This window comes from Brachyistius frenatus, unplaced genomic scaffold (assembly GCF_029030835.1).
Source record: "Brachyistius frenatus isolate BFR_SWC_R1_liver_20210118 unplaced genomic scaffold, ASM2903083v1 Contig_44, whole genome shotgun sequence".
NCBI lineage: Eukaryota > Metazoa > Chordata > Actinopteri > Embiotocidae > Brachyistius > Brachyistius frenatus.
In genome coordinates, this window is record NW_027210643.1 from 558,272 (window position 1) to 580,318 (window position 22,047).

At 39.2% G+C, this 22,047-nt stretch overlaps 2 protein-coding genes across 2 annotated transcripts in view; one reads left to right on the forward strand and one right to left on the reverse strand.

Annotated features, from left to right (window-relative positions):
• Positions 1 to 22,047, reverse strand: part of disp1 (dispatched homolog 1 (Drosophila)) — a 389,371-nt gene that overhangs the window by 142,466 nt on the left and 224,858 nt on the right. The gene's annotated exons all lie outside the window — the stretch shown is intronic.
• Positions 15,869 to 16,414, forward strand: LOC138623497 (adhesion G-protein coupled receptor F1-like). The gene has a single exon (XM_069703050.1). It carries the CDS (start codon positions 15,869 to 15,871, stop codon positions 16,412 to 16,414), a length of 546 nt encoding a protein of 181 aa, XP_069559151.1.

The following is a 22,047-nucleotide window of genomic DNA, read 5'->3' on the forward strand; positions in this document are numbered from 1 at the left end:
GTAACATTACTTGTTACGCCTAGGCGAGGCAAAATGTGACACTGTGCCTTACAGGTTTGGGCACAAAAAAAATGTGATTAAGTTTAGGAAAAGATAATGGTTTGGGTTGAACGTCACACTGTCAACATTTGGGTATGCTTAGGCACAACTTTAGGCAAAACTTTTTGTTCCTGGAAAATATAGTTTTACATAAGTAATGTTTTTTACACTCATGTAAGTTACTTTACATTTGTTACACAAGTCAAATCATTACGAGAGTAACTTACTTTGATTATTTAAAATAAATCAACCTTAACACTGGTCTCCCAGGTGAAAGTACAACCACCCGACCCCCTCTTTACTTGGACTTTGTCACTCGTTCTACTTTGTTAAATGAATGATGAGAAATCCTTGTTTTGATTGTATTTTCTCTCTATGATCAGGATGGCATTACCAAAGGCATTAGGATTTGTGGTTATTCTTCTGGTTATATGCTACAATCTGGAGAATCAGGTGTACAGACAATCTCTGAATACCTTCTTTCAGGTAAGAATCAGAATTAATAATAACACCAGAGTTTATAGTGTTATACCATGAGATACTGCAACTGCTGTCTTTTAGCTACATCAGTAAGCATGCTGTGTGAAATACTATGAATAGCATTTAATTACAGTTCTATATAGACAGACTGTACAGTTGAACTAACCTGATGATTTTTACAGGAATTAATGGGAATGAAAGCATCAACCATGGATGTCAGACAAAAAAGAGCAAGTGCGTCACATTTTAATGGTATGAACAGAATGCATCAAGTATTTATCAGTCAATCATCTTGACTATTGACTGCTGCGTCTGTCCTTATCATTAAGGTATCAGTTCTACATTGATACAGTATCTAATTATGTGTTTCAACCGTAGCTTCCTTAAATTCCACTGAGTATGAACTCCAAGTTGTAATAAGGATCTCTGACCCGGAGAGTCTCCGACTGATTTTGAACACACTCCAGTTTCCTTTACTGATCAACAGCACTGGGGAAATTACCAGAATTGACATCACAACAGGTAAAACGTCCTTTCACTCTGCTGCTCCATTGTTCAATAAGTTTATTATATCTTCAGCAAACGTGTCATTAAACCTCGATGTTGTGTGCTGCTGGTTCTTCCCATAGTGTGTTCACCAAATATGACCAGATACCAGTGCACATGTGAGGAGAGCTTTGCTTGGTCCTTTAACAGCTGCATTAACCACGAGGCCTGTGATGACATCATCGGTGACACATGTGGATGCATTAATACCCTCCCAGCAGACAGCCAGTACTGCCAGCCAAACAGAAGACAAACAGCAGACAAACAGCAGACAAACAGGTAGACCTGAGTGCTGTCAGACAATACATTATTTCATCACACACTCATGTGTTAGTAAGAACACCTGCACATTTAGCCCCAACGCTGCACTTGAAGTTCTTACACTGTTTATTTACTAGAAGTTTTTGAATTTGATGCTGCTTCCTACTTACTTCCCTATATTTATCTGACAGCTACTGTTACTGGCTACTTTGCTGATGAAAACTAAAACAAACAAATAAATACATAAAAGCAGCTGAACATTACAATGCTGCTTACATTATAATACATCAGTAATACCAAGACAACAGGCTAATACATTGTTGGTTTTTTTGTTTGTTTTAAAAACAGTAAAACTTTACAATATTTTCTTTAAGAAAATGTTGAATTTAGAAAAACTAACTTTTTTTGGCTTGGTTTAACATGTAGAAAATCAGATTAACACCAAACTGATTTGTGATTTCTTCACACTTCATTGCCTTCTAAATCAACTGCAGGCTTTTCGGAGATATTATGCAACATCCAAATAATATGGAATTATAATAGTCCAGTTTAGAGGTAGCAAATGCATTATCTAGTTTTTCAGCATAATTTTGAGAGAGGAGGTTTGTGCAGGTGAAAGGAGATTCGCCTTATTAAATTTGTCAAAGAACAGATCCTTGTCAAAAATAACTTTAAGGTTTCTCACTGTAGTACTGGAGGCCGAGGTGATGCAATCCAGAGGAACTATTTGGTTAGATAATGCACATGTTTATAGACTTTTAATATTTTAGTGCAATTATCTGTTCAGGCCAGTAGATGTTGCTATGTATGCATCAAATCCACCACATAAATGCTGCGTTTGTGGCTCTTTTGTTGTACTGGGAAACTGGGACATAAAGTCATTAACATGGAAGCACCTGTGCACAAGCAAACAAATAGTATTGCTTTGTATAAATTAAGTAAAATCGAATCTTTGGGTTGTAGTTAAAATCTTCCCATTAACTTCCCTGAGAAAACATTGTCTTTGGAGAATTGAGACATTGTTGTGGCTCTTGGAGGTTCTGCTGTAGAAAAACAGCATCTTGTATGTTTAATGGTTTGGAAATATTTGAAGTATTTTTGGTACAAAGCTCAGACAGCTTTCATAGATCATATTTATTGTGAGACCAAAAAAGTTAAAAGGGTTTTGGGCTTGTGGGTTAAACACAGTTTACATCATCGTGTGTGCAGTGAAACATGTTAATTGAGTTCTACTTAATGTCCTCAAAGCAAAAACTTTAATACTAAATTCTGCAAGAATGAAGTATAATAGATTCTGGAGTAGAAAATGTTATAGTCTAGAGCAGAGGTCTTCAACAGGGGGTCCGCGGAGGTACTGCAGGGGGTCGTGAAATTTTTGGTTGATTAGACAATTTTTAATATATTTTTTTAATATTTTTGTCCCCCAATTTGTTTTCCACAAACTTAAATGTCTTTAAATACACATTAACATGAATCCAACATATTGTAGCGAATGGATAAATGGAGGCCGAAGATGTTATCTTTCAGTCAGAAATGCATACATTAAGCCACACACCAGCTCTCAAGCTGGGCACCGGTTCACTCACAGCATGAGACTAGCCTGGACCTGTCCCTCCAAGCCTCCTGCACACAAAGAGGAGCACCCGCCCCTATCGCTGCTGTGCCAATCACGAGGCAGCATGTTACATGCTGGCTCTGTCAGGTTCCTCATGATTGACCGAGAGCCTATTCAGTCCCCAGCCTTAAAATAAAAACGTCAATTTTAATAGCTTGCATGCAAGATTATCATGGAATTGACAGACAATGTTGATATTGTCATTGGTATCAGTTGACAAGGTATGTTTATAAATGGCAGTGGCACGGCCACCCTACTCACTGTACCTTGCACATGTTTAAAATAAAAACATGAACATATGAACCTGTGTATTATTTGAATAGCTTAGTATTGAATGCACAATAACAAGGTATGTTTATACATGGCTCTAGGCCCAGTTTAATATAAAACACAATTTTATACAATATATATAGTAAGGGGTCCCTACTCCATCTCTATTTCATATTCCTGGTCTTCAACATTTTTCAGATCAAGGACCCCCAAACTGATAAAGTACTCTGATACCAAAAGTGTTTTATACCAGTTTCACCGTTGCCAGCACCATCAAATGGTGACATGAAATGCAAATGATGAAGGTTTGTGTGTGTGTGTGTGTGTGTGTGTGTGTGTGTGTGTGTGTGTGTGTGTGTGCGTGCGTGCGTGCGTGCGTGCGTGCGTGTGTGTGTGTGTGTGTTTGGCCACCGATATTATGTAAACTCGCAATTCAAGCATATCAAGTTTGGAAACTAGAACATGGGTAAAATTTAGATCAACATGACTCATGTCATGAAGACTGCACATAGTGAAATGTTAAAAATAATCATGCAAATATTGCTCTGACTGATTGTGACCAGCTTCTGTGCTGGATTCTCTCCTGTTCTCCTCCACAGACCCGGTGGACATTGAAAGAGTTGTTGTCTTGCACATCCCAGCCTCCCTTGTGCCATCACATGGCATTCATAAATTCAGGGACATTCTGAAATACCTCTCCTTCCCTTTAGCCATCACTCCATTTGTAAAAGTAATTGGCTTAAATTTCACCACAGGTAAGAACTTCAGATTACGTGTTTATTTTCATAGTAAATTTGATTTAATGCAGTTTATAAAATACTGCACAATTTGTCACTTCTCAAAAATATGTTTAAAAGGGTGTTATCCAAACCCGTATGGAGGACTGCAATGTCAATGTGAGGAGCAGTTTTCTTGGTCATGTGACAAGTGTAGCATCTACGGTGAATGCAGTAACGCCTCCACACAAACCTGTTCGTGCATAAATGGGCTTCCTTCTGATGGACAGTTCTGTGAGCCAATCACAAGTAAGTGTTGCTACTTATTTACTTTTGTGACAAATACTGTCTCTATTGTGTTTGCCCCGACTGTCCTACATGTGTTAACATAAACATAGTTAGAGTTGTTTATTTATGTCACATATATTCAAGTAATTTCAGTTATGATGTTTTTCAGGTAGAAAATAACAGTTTAATCGTTAATGTTGCTCCTCAGGTTTCACTCCGTGTCCAGCAGCAACTCCTGGTATGAAAACATTTTGCTGTGATTTGCAGTTCAACACATTCTGTAGTTGTTGAACTAAAAAAACTATTATTGAGTCCAACTGTTGCTGATTTTGTTATTTGCAACAACATGACCAACAACGCCATTCATAAATGTTTTTTCACAAAAATGTATAGAATGAAGTTAGTCTCATGAAACTGCCTCTCTGTGATGAGTGTTTCTGTTGTAGTGAGGACATTTTCATTTACCATAAACATGGACTTCAATCAGTCATACAATGACCCAACCAATGCTGTTTACCAGAACATTAATCATGCTGTAAGTCTTAATGCATCTTCTGTCTGTCATTGAGTTTTTTCCCAATGTTGAGGCACTGATTGTTTGCGATATTTAATTCTGGTTCTGCTATCTCACTGTCTCAAACAGATCCAAAAGCAATGTAAGAAGCACATCTCAAATCTACTTTCAGCTCAATTAATTGACTTGCGGTGAGTAAAATTTTATCTTTATTGTGTTTTTTGTGTGTTTGTATTGGGACCATGTTCCAAGCGTTGTAAAAAAAAAAATGGAAGAGAATTGAATTCCTTTGACGTTACTTTACTCTACTTAGGTTTATAGAAAACTACATTAGTACAGTACCAGTGTAGTAAAATGTATTAAATGTAATATCCACAACAAGAGTGATGACACTCACTGATATTTTATGTTAATAATTCTTACATCGAAAATAATAGTTCTTTACCCTTCTGACTAACCATTCTAGCTGTCCAGATGTAGGGATTTCAGTCTTTCCACCTCTTCAGAGTGAAACATCCCAGCAACTGTTTGATAGTTAGAGAATTATACAGAATTAATAAAATGACTAAAGTTATATATAAATGCCATATATATTTTCTGTGGTCTTGCCTTAATGTGCAGATTTTCTCTCTCATTTTGTCAATATATTTTACAACTTTAAACTGATCAATTATTATGACTGGAGTTTTGTTTCATTACGTGCAGCTCCTTCCTGCACAATTTTCTTCCATGAGCACCCGTCCAGTGCAATGTGCTCCCAGTTGCTTAATGTGATGTGGAATTTCTTCAGACTGGCCTTGATGTTGATGTTGAAGTGTTTCTTTTGCATGCCAGGGACTAATGACTTCCCTACAGCTGGGAATACAGGACTTGTTTGGGGAGACGTGTGTTGGACATGCGGATGACATGGTCTGTCCATCGTATTTGTTACTACATTATAGTGGTGGTGATGCTGGTCATGTTGACGTCCTCCAGAACGTTGATATTGGTGACATGCAGCTCCATGACGGGACATCTGCAAAAGAAAGACCAGAAACTACGCGAGCGAGGGAACTGAATGGAGAGACAACAGATAATAAGCAAAAACTATGGGAGAGAAAAAGATGGTGAGGTATGAGTCAGTTAAAGAGTAGGAGGAAAGAAAAGAAGCTCAGCATGTAACGAGGTCCCCCAGCAGCCTCGGCCTATAACAGCATAACTAAGGGTTGCTTCAGGTCTACCTGAACCAGCCCTAACTATAGGCTTTATCAAAAAGGAACGTTTTGAGTCTAATCTTAAAGCGAGAGAGGGTTTCTGCCCCTCGAACACAAACTGGGAGCTGGTTCCACAGGAGAGGAGCCTGAAAACATGAAGGCATGTACAAAGTAAAAAAGTATTGGGCCTAACACTGAGTCTAGTGGAACTATATACCTAACTCTTGTTTGTCTGGAAGACTCATTGTTGACATGGACAAAATGGAATGTATCTGATAAGTAGGATTTGAACCTTTCTAATGCAGTTCCTTTAATCCTCGTAACGTCTTCTAATCTCTGTAATAAGATCGTAAGATTAATCGTATCAAAAGCAGCACTGAGGTCCAGAAGAACAAGTACAGAGATGAGTCCATTATCTGAGGCTAATAAAAGGTCGTTAGTAACTTTCACCAGAGCTGTTTCTGTGCTATGATGAACTCTAAAGCCTGACTGAAAATCTTCAAACAGATCATTCCTTTGTAAATGATCAAAAAGTTGATTTGCAACAACTTTTTCAAGGATTTTAGAAATAAACGTCAGGTTGGAAATTGGTCTGTAGTTTCCTAAAACAGTTGGATCAAGAGTCGGCTTTTTCAGTAAAGGTTTAATTACAGCCACTTTAAAAGCATGCGGTACATAGCCGGTTACAATAGATAGGTTGATCTGATCTAACATGGAAGTATTAATTAAAGGGAAGACTTCCTTAAAAAGTTTAGCTGGGATGGGATCTAACAGACAGCTAGAGGATCCAGATGAAGAAATAATTCTAGTTATCTCAGAGAGCTCAACAGGAGAGACATTTTCCAAGTATACATCTGGTCCTACAGTTGCTTCCAGGGCTGCTGTGTTTAACATCACATCAGTGACGGTGGCAGGAAGGGTCTGCCCGATTCTCTCCCTAACAGTGACAATTTTATTGGTAAAGAAGTTGATGAAGTCATTACTGCTGAGAGCTGAAGGAATAGAGGGCTCAATAGAGCTGTGACTCTGTCAGCCTGGCTACAGTGCTGAAAAGAAATCTGGGGTTGTTCTTGTTGTCCTCTATTAATGATGAATAATATATAGTCCTGGCCTTACGAAGAGCTTTCTTATATTAGACTATCCTTCCAGGCCAGGTGAATATTGAAGACAGTTATGTACAGGATTGGCATGTGGTAACTCTTCACAGATGAGGATAACTATGGCAGAAATGAAGATGGTAAACAGAGTGAATGCATTGATACATCCCTCTTTGACTCCTGTTTCCACAGTGAAGGGCTTGGAATTAGAGCTGCTGTAGCTGGACACTGTGGCTGACATACCATCACGTAGAAGCCTCTGATTTTTATCAGGGCAGCCATACCTTGATAGTATGCTTCACAGAAGCTGGCGGTCTACCGTGTCAAAGCCTTTGTCAGGTCTATGAAGGCCATGTACAAAGGTAGCCTTTGTTCACTGCATTTTTGTTGGAGTTGGCGTGCTGTGAATATCATGTCTGATATCTCTCTGGAAGGGCAAAAATTACACTGTGATTCTGGAAGTACTTTTTCAGACAATGGTAGCAGTCGGTTTGCGAGGACACAAGCAAGGACTTTGCCTGTTGTTGACAAGAGTAAAATGCCCCTGTAATTTCCACATTTGGCCTTGTCCCCCTCTTGAATTTGGTCACATTTTGAGCATCCCTGACCTCCGAGGGAAGTTCTTCTTTTTCCCAGACCTTAAGGAGTAGGGTGTTGATGTAAAACAGGAGTTCTGGTCCACCTGCCTTTAAGATCTCAGCTGGGGTGCCATCTAGACCAGTGGCCTTGTTGTTCTTAAGGCTCCTGCTGGCATCTTAAACTTCTGTCGTGGTGGGAGGTTCCCCAATGTCTTCTCTAATGGAAATCTGGGATATGTGGCTGGTCATGTCTGGTTCAGTTGTGCTGTCAGGGTTGAGGAATTTCTGGAAGTGCTTCTTCCATCAGGCGTTGATGGACTATTTGTCCATCAGCATCTCCTGCCCATCTTTTGAGCGCAGGCAGTTTAATCCATTGTAGCATTGACTGTAGATGGCTTTAGTATGAATAAGCCTCTGCTATCACCAGAGTCTGCCAGTCTCTGGATTTCCATAGCCTTTTCTGTCCACCAAGAGTTCTTAAGTTCCCTTAAGTTCCGCCTTGGCTCTGGAGTGAGCCAATCTTTTGGCCTTGCAGGTTATGTCATTTTGCCTGTCACAAAAGGCTTTCCTTGGAGATGGAGGATGGTGGTTTTCAGCAGGCTTCAGTGCTCTCCAATGTGATCCGGATATTCCTGTTGGAGGCTTTTCCTGAGAAAGGCCTGCAGTTGCTGCAGGGTGGAAATTGCATCTATCCCTTCAAGGTTCCGTCTTAGCCAAATCTGCTTCCTTTGAGCCCTACCCTTCCTCTTGGGTTTGATGGACATTGTTGAGTGAATGATGCGATGATGTGTTCAGCAGTCATCTGCATTGATCATGGCCTTTGTGATGTTTACGTCACGGTGGTCCCCAGCTTGTACAATGACATAATCAATTAGATGCCACTGTTTGGAGCAGGGGTGTCTCCAAGATGCCATAAGTTTGACTTTCTGGTGAAAAAGAGTGTTGGTGATGATGAGGTCAGACTGAGCACATTTGCAGAGATGGTGCCAGCACCATCGTTAAAATCTCCCAGGAGGATAATTTTATCTTCACTGTGGATTCTTGACACTGTCTCATTGAAGCAGGCAAAAAAGGTCTCTTTTACTTCCTCTTCAGAGTCATAGTAGGTGCGTAGGCACTCGCAATCATTGCCATGGGGTGGTTTGCAAGCACCAGACAAATGGTCATAAGACTTTCACTGATCCCCACAGGAAGTTCAGAGAGGTGACTGACGAGCTGGTTCCTGAAGCCAAATCCAACCCCATGGAACCTGGGCTTATCAGCAGTTTTTCCTTTTCAGAAGAGAGTGTAGCCACCCTTATCCTCCTTCAGTAACCCTTCGTCTTCCAGTCGAGTTTCAGAAAGGGCAGCGAGGTCGATAAGGCATCTCTTCAGTTCTCTAGCGATGATCGCAGTTCTCCTCTCCAGTCTACTGCATGTGGAGATCTCTGGACACTGTAATTCAGTTGGGAGGTTTGAGGCAGGCCCTTTTTGGGGAACCATTTCTAGCCCCTTGCTCAGGTGGGGTGAGCAGGGTGGATTCTGAAGAGGGCTGCTCAATCTTGTGTACACCTGTCGAAGGACTCTTTCTGCCTGCTACCGAGAGACCAGCAACTTTCTAGCAACCACCGCCTGATGTGCCAGCTCATGACTAGGGGCTTCCAGATCTCACAATTCTGCACCCATCGCCACTTGTTGGAGCCCAAGATGAGAGCAGGCCCTTTTCTGCTGCAGCCTTCATCCACCTATCCGCTTTCTTAAAGTCAGCCTCATGCTCGCCTGTTCCACCGTCGAGGTTTTAGTTGGATTGCTCTTTATCAGGGTTCTCCCTCTTAACATTACTGCCATGGGTAACCCTACAAGAAGCATAGTTCCAGGCGGCGTTGCTCTTGGGATCTCAGGACCACGCAAGCTCCTCCACCATGACAAGGTGATGATGCACGGTGAAGCCACAGTCAAATATGGCTCCGTATACAAACAGTCAAATATGGCACTGTATACAACTACATAAACACATGCATTGTCACTTTTACCCAGGATTGTTTCCTCAGTCCAAGTCAGTAGGGTGTTCAAATGCTGTGATGAATGAAGTACAAAGCAAAATGTTGAGGTATTTACAAAGTGTTGTCGCTGATCCACAGATGTGTTACAAATTGAATATGGTTTTCAAATGTAGGACTGAGCTGTAAATGTGAGGGTGTCAAAACAGGTGAACATAGAGTGTTTAATACATTATTGGTTGATGGTGGCTAACATAAAGTTTCCAGAGCAGATTCTGGTCCTAAATAAGGAATGTTACACCTGCTGGTTGCTGGATTTTCACTGGGATTTAATTCTGGATTGCAGGAGTGGCAGCACCATTGCTACCTATACTGTCAGTGCTCCTTCTTTTCAAGAAAATCAAATTGGTGCTCTGAAAACTGGATTATTCACAGAGCTGCAAGGACAATACCCTATGATATTTGACAGTAAGGCAATTCTTCACTTTTCTGAGATATATTAATTTTGCTATATTATTTCAATTTCTTAAATTTGCATTGCTTTTCATTTATGTATAATAATCTGACCTTTATGTATATTTCTTAAAGGTGAGACACCCTTACAATTTGATCCAACGGAAGTGTTTTTTGAGAAAAGCGTGACTGTGACATGTGGCCCACCACCAGCGGATCTGAATTTTGGTACTAACTGGACTGCAGAGTGGACACGTAACGGCGTGCTCATACGTGAAGACAGAGAACAGAGCTTTTCAAGTCAGAATAGGGCAGCAACATTAAGCGTGTCAAGATTTTTTAGCACTGACAATTGTAAGAAACAGATTAAGTGTGGTGCAGCCAATAGATCATTGATCCTGCTCCAGTTAGCTGAATGTTTCTGGTAGTGCAAAACCAACACTACATTTATTGGGTAGCCTGACCAACCAATGCCAAAATGAAAAAAAAAAATGCTCTTCCCACAGTGTTGTTATTTGACCGTTATATAACTTTAGGGATGTGACATTTATAACGGTAACATAAATTTGCTTTCTTGCTGTCCTTTTGTTTAGATGGCTACAATGTGTCCTCTGGTGCAGCCGGTGAATTTCAGTCTTCCGCCAGCACTTGACAATCTGTCCAGACGGCTCCGGCTAGTTGGATTGACAACCAACCAAACAAATCAGTTTCTTTCAGGTTTTTACACACCAAGGGCATTTATATGTGTGAATAATTTGCACATCACTATATTTTTTCGAAGTGTTGTTTTTGTCATGAGTACTTTCATACAGATCATGAATATTATGTGGCAAGAAAAATACGCTATATTTTTTCAAAAGGAGGTATTTCTGAGCCTGTGCATCGTAAATGAAGACATCATCTAATCAAATTGTTTATTTCAGGTATTGTAACATTCCTAGTTTTTATGTGGAGTCTATTTATTCAGAGGTTCAGGCCACCCTCAAAACTTTCTTGAGCAGACAGGGCACACTGCTTCATCCATGTTGGTCAGTTCACCTGTATCTTCAGGTCTGAACCACAAATATTCCCAAACAAAACTCCTTTCTGATATTTGCTGCCTGCCTGTTTGTCCAGCTGCTTGTTACGATTAACTGAATGTCATGCACTGCGATACATTACGCTGAAGCAAAATGTATACAGAAGTGTGTTAAAAAAAAGTACATTCAAATCTGAACGTTATTATTATATAAAAAAACAAAAGGTACAGGCTTTAGTTTTAGAAAAGTTAATAAAGCATAAATGGATCTTTTGAAAGTTGTATATTTTAGCACTGCTAATACTACTGTACAGAATACACACCAGTAAAATTTGTATTTCATAATATTTGTTGGTTATATAATAATAAAGGTGTCGCAGTACCTGTCAAATGTCAAATGTGTTTGATGAAAAGGGATATTATGTACTTGTTGATTTTACATCTGATGTAAAAGTGAAGTAATTTTTGCAATTTGCCACGTGTGTGTGTGTGTGTGTGTGTGTGTGTGTGTGTGTGTGTGTGTGTGTGTGTGTGTGTGTGTGTGTGTGTGTGTGTGTGTGTGTGTGTGTGTGTGTGTGTGTGTGTGTGTGTGTGTGTGTGTGTGTGCGTGTGTTGGCATAGGCTGAGGTGAGTGAGAGATTCTACTTAGAATTATCACTCAAAATAGAAAAAAGAGTCACCGCTTTGTCCTATCATAGTACTGACGGAAATATTTTAAGTGAACAAAGTATCCACAAAGTAGATGCAAAATGGCTATTCTTCTACTTTACAAATCAAATCAGTTAGACAGGGCAGGGATAGCTACCACAATTCAGTGAACTTGTTTACTTAAGGGGTGGCATCACACTGACAAATGGTTCTGGACGGTCCTATGACTGAGCCGTTGTTTTTTTTGTTTTTTTTAATCAAAGCATCATCAAGAAGAAAGACAATCATTATTATTATCCTTCAAGATGTCAACATCCATCTGCCTCACTGTATGTAAAGCACTTCCTATGGCACATGACCCTAAACAGACTCATGAACATCAAACAGCATCTGATGTTCATGAGGGTCTGTTCAGGGTCATACAATGTTGTGAATCAGTCCTGTGTAATACATAACTGTACAGGAGTCATATACACTTTTTTGAAGCTCAACTTATTAAAATTAAAATGTTTTATTTGTGATTCAAAATGGTGAATCCTTAATGTTGAATTTTTAGAAGAATGGCCAGTTGCAGTGTTTAATGTTCTTGTTTTCATTTGGCTTATATTTGTTTTTGGGGGGTAAAAACAAGCAGAAGAGTGACAGTAAAAAATAACATCACTGGCACACATATGTAAAACGGGATTTGCAGGCAACTTTAACTGGGACACTCAGTCACTCTTTCCAGGCTACCACAGGAAACGCTAAGTGTTTACTTTTTACATATAATTTCTGCCCTTAAAACACAATATAACTTAACATAGTCACAAAACAGTCTGCATGAAGTGTTGCTCAGGTGTGCAAAAGGTGTCCAGTTGGTGCCCTTGCCAACACTTATTAGTTTATAACATGTCTTCATTTTGTTATGCTATTCATTTTTAAATAAAGTAGATTTCAGCTGTAATATGTGTTCTGTCCCTAATTATGTCTTTAATCTGCAAAACAGCTTATGCATACATTGTGATGAATGAAAACGTATCCCTAATTAACTTAATTCAAATTAAAGCATTTTAAAAAGGCCATTTCAACCTTGTTTGACAGTTTCTGCTTCACATAATCTGTTAATCTGGCACACTCTTTTGTGCTATTTTAAAAAGTATTTATTTATATATTCTATATGTATTTATTTGTTGAACTTACACAACCATGGGGCTCAAATAAATTCATAGAAGTGATGTAGCTTTACAAAAAATACAATCTGTGACTGAAAGGTCTACATCTGTTATCCAAATAAGAGCTATAGATACTGTTTAACTATGCAGAATATTAATTCAACACACAGCCCTACTGCATGAAAGGAGAACCGTGCAGTCTCTTTCAACTGGAAGTGTGTACAAAACTAATTTAATGTACAGTATGCCTCATTCCATTGGGGTGGAATGGGGAATATGACCCCATTTCCCACAAACTTCGTCACCTCTGGTTGTTCAGGTTTTTCTGGTTAGCGAGCACTGAGTTTAGATGTTGAGGATAGGCAGCAGAGCCTTGCTGATTATGAAGGAGGAATTCTTTTTGTTGATAAAATAAGTTTTATTTGGTTTCATTTATGCTGTAATACTTTCAGCAGTGCTTCTAAGGACTTTTTTTTTTTAAATCAGTTATTTTGCATAATTACAATCTCCCCCAAATATTACAGAGATTTCTCGAATTTGTGTTAATAATTGGTTTTACAAGATTGTGCTTTCCTGGAGGGAATGAGTATTCACAAAGTTGACAGATGGTCTGTTTAGATGACTGTATTTGTCTGAAGGAAAGTAAAATGATCGCACTCTCCTGATGACATCTAAAGACAACATTGAGAGGTAAACAAATCTTATTAGTGTTTTAAAGATTTACTCTTAAATACTACAAGTGGTAATTACTTATCATATCTTTAGCTAAAGAAAATTTTATTTTATTTTGTCTTTGGTCTATTCATTTTAAATAGACCAGAGCCACATGTCAAATATTGAAACTGAGAAATGTTATTGTTTTATGAAAGATATGTGCTCAATTTGAATTTGATGCCAGGCACACATTTAAAAAAAACTTGGGACAGGGGAATGTATTGCTTAAATAATCAAGTCCTTCCCTAAAAATGACATTATCTGGGTGGCAGCAGATAACCTGTTTGGCCTGTTTGATGAGCATTTACAGTCACATTCAGCTGTGAGATGGGTTGAGAGAAAGGAAAGGGACCATGTGTTCCTTCTCCACGCTGCCCGCTCCAGAGAGAACTTTTAAAGTGCCCCGGATTAAGTTCTTTCCGGCCCTGACACTCTTCAAGGCACACCAATGCATGAAATGCACTTGGTGGTCATCTTTTTGATGCCAACACTGACAAAACACCAGTAGTTGACACCTTGTGTGTTTTCTCTCTGATCAGGATGGTATTACCAAAGGCAGTAGGATTTGTGGTTATTCTTCTGGTTACAGTATATGCTACAATCTGGAGAATCAGGTGTACAGACACTCTCTGAATATCTTCTTTCAGGTAAGAATCAGAATTGATAAGAAATAACATGAGAGATTGTATAGTTATACCATGAGATACTGCAACTGGGCGGCACGGTGGTGCAGTGGTTAGCACTGTCACCTCACAGCAAAAAAGGTTCCGGGTTCGAATCCGGTCCTGGGCCTTTCTGTGCGGAGTTTGCATGTTCTCCCTGTGCTTGCATGGGTTCTCTCCGGGTTCTCCGGCTTCCTCCCATCATCCAAAAACATGCACCTCAGGTCAGGTTACCTGGCGCCGCGCTAGTGGCAGCCTGCTGCAGCAGCTCCCCCCTGAGAGCCCCCCTGCTGTAGTGAAGAAATTTCCCCTCGGGATTAATAAAGTGTATAAAATAAAAAAATCAACTGCTGTAAATTGGCTACATTACCAAACATAGTCTAGAGTACTTTACTAGGTTATGATTAGTATTTAATTACAGCTGTTGTTCTGTGTAAACAAACTGTGCAGTTGAACTAATCTGATGGTTTTTCCAGGAATTAGTGGATATGAAAGCATCAACCATTCATGTCAGACAAAAAACAGAAAGTGCGTCACATTTTGATAATGTGAACAGAATGTAACAGTTTAGCAAATATTTTTTACTGAGTCTGTCCTACAACTAAAGTATCAATTCTACAATGACAGAGTACCTAATTATGTTTGTTTCAGCTTCCTTAAATTCCACTGAGTATGAACTCCAAGTTGTAATAAGGATCTCTGACCCGGAGAGTCTCCGACTGATTTTGAACACACTTGAGTTTCCTTTAGTGATCAACAGCACTGGGGAAATTACCAACATTAACATAACAACAGGTTTGGCAACGGTTATTATATCTTCACTCCAACAGTAAATGTGTCATTAAACCTCAATGTTGTGTGTGCTGACAGTGTCACTGTCTCAAACAGATCCAAAAGCAATGTAAGAAGCACATCTCAAATCTACTTTGAATTAATTGAATTGTGGTGAGTTCAATTTAATTTGGATTGTGTTTTTTGTGTTTGTGTTTATTTAAACTCCTTTTTTTTTTTTTTCATATTTCTAGGTGATTTCTATTTTAATGTGGTTGTTCTTTGTTTGTAAAGTGTATTGGGACCATGTTCCACGGTGGTTTAGCTTTGTAAAAAAACTGAATTCAATTGAATCCCTTTGACAGTTTAAATGTTACAGTTACTGTATATTACACATGTTTAGAATCAGCACCTTAAGTAGGAATACATATTAAGTACAATGTTTATACATTTTACAAAAGGTTGCTCATCTCAGATTGGCCGTACCTAAAGTTGTCTTATAATATTAAAACCAGCTACGTTAAATATACCCTGTCAAATATGGCTCCGAATACAAATACATAAACACGTCCATTCTCACTCTGACCCAGGGTTGTTTACTTGATCTAAGTCAGTAGGGTGTTCAGATGAACAAACAACAAACCAATATGTTGAATATGGTCAGTGCTGTCTGAACTAAAACAAACATATTTATATATATATATATATATATATATATATAGATATAGATATATATATATCTATATATATATATATATATACATATGTTTTATATGTCAAAACAAGTGAGCAAAGTGTGTTTAAAACATGATTAGTTGATAGTTACAGGTGGCTAACAGAGCCATTTCAGATGCAAAGGAGGAAAACCAACCAGCATGCACTGCAGCTACATTTTTTTTATCCATTTTTTCTACCAAACCCTGTTCTTCTGGATGTTAGCTTCAGCTCTGCTGCTGCTCTACCGTGTAGTCACTGTCTTCGAAGGGGATTTGTCTAAAACAAATATGTTGGCTATCGGATTCTGTCTAGGCTATGGAGCACCTCTCATCATCACAATTATAACCATAGCTGTAACAGCACCCAAAGGAGAATACATCCGAGGGACTGGGGTCTGCTGGGTTAACTGGAATGAATCAAAGGCTCTACTGGCATTTCTGATTCCGGCACTGTTGATAGTGCTGATAAACTTCATCATCCTGCTTGTGGTCTTGTACAAAATGTTGAGGGGTGGGGTTGAAGGGGACGTTGCAAAAGCAGTTGAGAGGAATGTTCCAGTTGTTATTGCCAGGAGTTTTTCTGTGCTCACACCAATTTTTGGATTAACTTGGGGTCTGGGAGTTGGAACTATGACTGACCCATACAACAGAGGGATCCATTATTCATTTGCATTCTTCAATTCACTGCAGGTGCAATTTCAATAGTTTCTAATACTTATCAATATATTATGTTAGTATTTACCAGTGCTTGAGGTGCACAAGTACTTACTCGTACATAGTACTGGCCCGTCTACATTTTATTCTTTGGTGTACCGTGGATTTTTCTGGTGCTTCAGCCGTATTCTTTTCTTGCCTTCTCCACATCTGGTTTTCTGAACGATTTATGAATCGATTTATAAATACATTAAATTGCCCAAATCATACTCAATGTGAGCATCTAATTCATCATGAATTACATGTTATTTGTCCTTGCAAAAATGTCTGGTGTTACTATCAATTATTTAATCACAGGAATAAGACCAAAAATAACACCTCACATGATCTATGGTGTTCATACTACAAAACAGATGAAGTCACCATTGGCCACAACTTCCCGTATCCATTTAAAAAAAAAAAAATCCTGGTTTCAAATTAACCACGGGCACATATGTTTGTTGAGCTTCTCTGTCATTCTTAGCGTTATAAAGGTAACTGAACTTGAGGTTTCTTCTAACAAGTTTAGTTGCTTGAGGTAAGAACGTAACATGACACTCGCCTAGATGTGAAGAAGGGGAGTGCTGACCTCAAGCTGAAGCGAACTTGGGTTCTGCAGCAGGACAATGATCCAAAACACACCAGCAAGTCCACCTCTGAATGGCTGAAGAAAAACAAAATGAAGACTTTGGAGTGGCCGAGTCAAAGTCCTGACCTGAATCCTATTGAGATGCTGTGGCATGACCTTAAAAAGGCAGTTCGTGCTGGAAAACCCTCCAATGTGGCTGAATTACAACAACTCTGCAAAGATGAGTGGGCCAAAATTCCTCCACAGCGCTGTAAAAGACTCATTGCAAGTTATCGCAAACGCTTGATTGCAGTTGTTGCTGCTAAGGGTGGCCCAACCAGTTATTAGGTTTAGGGGACAAACACTTTTTCACACACGGCCATGTGGGTTTTGATTTTTTTTTTTTTTCTCCCTTAATAATAAAAACCTTCATTTAAAAACTGCATTTTGTGTTTACTTGTGTTATCTTTGACTAATATTTAAATTTGTTTGATGATCTGAAACATTTAAGTGTGACAAACATGCAAAAAAATAAGAAATCAGGAAGGGGGCAAACACTTTCTCACACCACTGTGTATATGTGTGTGTGTAATATATATATATATTAAGTAAAGAAAGTTAATGGATGAGGCTAATCAGTGGAGAGCTGGGCCAGCAAAGGTGGAGGATCCAAAGAGGCGGCACCTCAATCACAGGTGTACATACATGCCAGCTAGAGGTCAGAGCCAGTGTCCACATAAACCCACAGCACCAGGAAGGAGGCACCTTTACCTGAACGCACCAGCTCCAACACTTTACATCCTCAATATCTAAGATGACAAGAAAATAATTAGTGAGGCTCCACTTCAACAACCAGAGGAAGAAATTAGAAAACAAGAAAAAACACCAAACAGACGTCCCCGGTGAGCAGCTGCGTGTTAATGGTTGAAACTGCAGGTCGGTAACTTTAATACCAAAACTAAATGAATTACACAAAGCAATATTAATACTTTCAGGAGTTCAGTTTTGTCCTCCACTTTGCCCCCGACCACCTCTCCTCCTGTGTCCCCTGTCTTTGTCTGTGGCCAAGCCACTCACCTCCCGTGGCCACGCCCCTCACCAGTCCCAGCAGATGCAGCCACTCACCCCTGATCACCACCTGCAGGTGTGCTGCATCTCCCTGATCACCTCCCCAGACTATATGTAACCTGCCCCTGCACAACTCTGGTTGTCGGTTCATTTTTTGTTAGCCACCCGTCCGTCCTCTGTCTGCTCCCCGTCCGTCTTCCGTCTGCTCCCCGTCAGCTCTCTGTCAGTCCTGTTCCTGTTCCCGTTCCTCCGGCCTCTGTGTCTCCTGCGGAAATCCCCGTCAAAATCACCAGTCGGTGGAGTTGCCCTCCCGGCTTGGAGGATTGTTGACGCCGTCCCTTCCGCTGGTCTGCCGGCTGTCCTGTTACCCGTGTCCCCCTGGAGCTGTCGGTTGAGTTGCCCTCCCGACTGGACGTAAAGTGGACACGCTCGGTGCCACCTTTTGGTTTGTAGTTTTTTTGTTTGTTTTTTGGGACAATAAAGACTGTATTTTTTGGAACTTATACCTCGAGTCTGTGTGCTTGCATTTGGGTCCTGGAAAAACACCCACCTCATAACAAATACGACAAAGCACCTGGATATTTGCAACTTCAGGACCAATAAACAATCACATTTACGCAAGACAAAGTCATTAGCTTACAACAGTTGTAAACATGTTGCAGCTTAAGCCAAATTTTCTAAGTATTCCATATTAAACAATGCGAATTGCAAACTAGGTCAAAAAAATTCAAAACAAAAATGGTACTTGAATGAAATAAACCCTGTAAAATGGCTGTAAACTAAGAAAAAAAATGTGTTAAGACAATAAAGAAAAAAGTACTAATTTAATAAAACAGAATAGATCGCCCATTTGGGACGGTCAGGTACATCCGTGGGTGAGTCACATCTGTGAAGAGGGGAGTCTCAAGTAACATCTACAAACTCATAGGAGGCTAAATATACAGTGAACCCTCGTTTTTTGCGGGGGTTACGTTCCAAATAGAAACCGTGATAGGCGAAATCCGTGAAGTAGTAACCTTTATTTTTTTTACAATTATTATACAATGAAATACTCCATAATACATTGAAACCAAAGAACAAAACCTTTTTACAGGCCCAAGCATTTGTTTAACAAATAAAAGTACTGTATAAATGTTTTTTTTACAAATAACTACTGTACTGTAAAATAATAATTTTAATCATCAATACGAACTGAAGGCTTCAAATTGCTGAGATCAGCACTGCCCCACTGCGACCCGAGTCATTGGATTAGAACGGGAGAAAATGAAAAATGATTATGAAAAAAAATACAAAGTACAGTAGGACAAATAGTGACTCACGTGTATTTCACTGCCGCAAGTGCCTTTGTCGGTGCAGAACGTTTTGTCGACATTATGGGTTTTAGAGAAACTTGAAATTGCAAGAGAATTTGCAAACTTAAATTTGGCAAGCTGTTTTACGTACGTGTACATATTAAACCGCAACGTTATTGACAAACAGGTAGAGAAGAAGCGGAGAGACTGTTTAGCCAATCAGAATGCAGAACACAATGCACGATGCAAATCCGTGAAGCAGCGAGACCGTGAAAGGTGAACCGCGTTATAGCGAGGGTTCACTGTAAATACAGCATAGCACCGATTGAGAGGGTCTCAAATCATGCAGAAACTGCTCCATACCTGCGACAGTTGTGGAAGTTGGGTGAGCCAGAACCGGGACATACATTTGACATCCGGGGAGAGCTCACAGGGCCATGACCGGCCTTTACACAGTGCCCACAGTGATCAAAACATTGTTCTGCATGACTCAGATGGAGACATCATCTCCATACTGCTACATATATATATTTACATCTGAACTTTAATATTACGTTGTACATGCATATAGAAGCGGTCGTGGCTCTTTTTTTTAAGTTGTATTTTGTCAAAGGAACTCTCACAATGCAAAATTGGTATTATAATGTTGTTATAGTAATTGTTTTAACCATTTTTCATATACATAATTGTTTTTGATGAAAGTAGTTGTTTATTATTCCTACAAAGATCTCACCAAAAGGATAAATGTTATATCTCTTGTAAAAGTGATTAGATTTATGCCTTTTGTATTTTGTGTGTTTGTACACAGGCTAATTTTTTTTTTTTTTTTTTTTTAAATGCACTGTCAACATGTAATTCATTTCTTGGCATTGTTTTAAATCAACAACCTAGATGCAAAATGGCTGTTCTTTTGTTTTACTTTGCAAATCAAATCAGTTAGACAGGGCAAGGCCGTCTTACACAGATCAGTGAGCTTGTTTAGTCAAAGGGTGGCATCACAATGACAAATTGACCTGGATGGTCCTATCAGTCAAATTTAATTCCAGCAGGTAAGAAAAGTCTCTGGAATTAGTATTTTTCTTTCTTTTTTTAATAAGAAGCATCTGCTGCTAATATGATATTCTGACATTATGACTGCAGCAGGAAGAAAGCCACATTCTACATCCACATTCGCCTCATTGTGTGTAAAGCACTTACTGTGGAACACAACTCTGAACAGACCCTCAGCCCAGTTCAGCTCCAACAGCTGCTTTCAGCCACAGTATTTCTAATGCCAGTACAACTAGAAATGTGTGACATCTGACAGTTTTGAAAGATTATATTGAGGCCATTTCTATTTTGGCTTTTCAGACGACTGTGTGAAGATTAACACTTGGTTTTAAGGTTAGAATGCTCAGGGCTATTTAATGTCAAAGCAAGATCGAAAGGAGGATCACTGGGTATATATTAATGGCTACAAAAACTACCTTACAGCATAATGTTAATAGATTTTTTTTTCGCACATGCATGGCCAAAAACTTGCAAGGTTGTGTCAGAAAGACATACTGTATATGCCTATATGTGCAAGAGCAACAAATGCTTTTTGATATTCAGTGTGTATTTTGTGAATTAGTCATGTAGTGTAGCATCAGTCAGGCAACAGGTATAACTATCAAACAGTACACAGTTATTCAAACAGCTTCTGAACAGCAGAAATTGTGGTTGATCAAAATATATATTTATCATGCAATGCATGTGTACATAAAAAATATATATTAAGCATAGGACTCCCACATATTTTAAGTGCTAGACAAAATACATCTACTGTATGTATTTAACACTATAAATTCAGAATAAATGTAGTCTGGCACATAACTGCTTGTACACCAGCAAATTCTCATTTCAACCCTTTACAGTTTTTGTACAGATCAAATAAAAGAGGTATACCAACTTCACTTCAACCAGCTTGATTCACTTATTCTATATATGATTTTGAAGTAAGGAATGGGCAACACAATAATAAACTATATTTCATCATTAAATAATAAACAGTGTTGTCTCCTAACTTAATTCCACATACTGGATAAGATTCTGGAAAACATGAATGAAAACCATTTCAATAAATTCAGCAATATGTCAAAAGTTGGTGAAGCTGTCCGTGGTGTCAATATTTCAAAAATGTATCTGCAACTTTCGATTTAATTACTCTCAACAAAAATATGAACACAAAAGATTTGAGACTTTTTCTTCTGTGTTCTTCTAAAAGGTTTATTTTACCCAAATGTCCCTCCCAAATTTGTTAAATTCATCCACCTGACAGGTGTGGCACATCAAAATGCTGATTAAACAACATGACAAGACTTGGACTGGAAAAGCCACTGTAAAATGTGCAGTTTTATCATGCGATGTGACCAGTTTGGAGAGTGAGTGCTGTTAGCTTGCTGACTGCCAGAACTACCCCAGCCGTTGCCCTTGTATTGACTTCATTTCAGTGCCGTAAAACATCTCTGACGTAATTTCCAAGACTTTGGCTTTACATCCAACCCGCTTCTCAACCACGCCGGCCCATAGCCACCAACTCCAGTAATGACAGGGTAAATGCTCACCTTCAATGGCATCTGGCATTTTGGAGAAGTGTTGTCTTCACGGATCAATTCCAGTTTACACTACAGGGCAGTTGGAAGACAGGTTGCTATTGAGAATGTTGAGAACAGAATGGATCATGATGGCAGTTGGGT

Excerpts from the sequence above, each read along its gene's own strand:
- LOC138623497 (XM_069703050.1), top strand. The coding sequence starts at position 15,869 with ATGCACTGCAGCTACATTTTTTTTATCCATTTTTTCTACCAAACCCTG.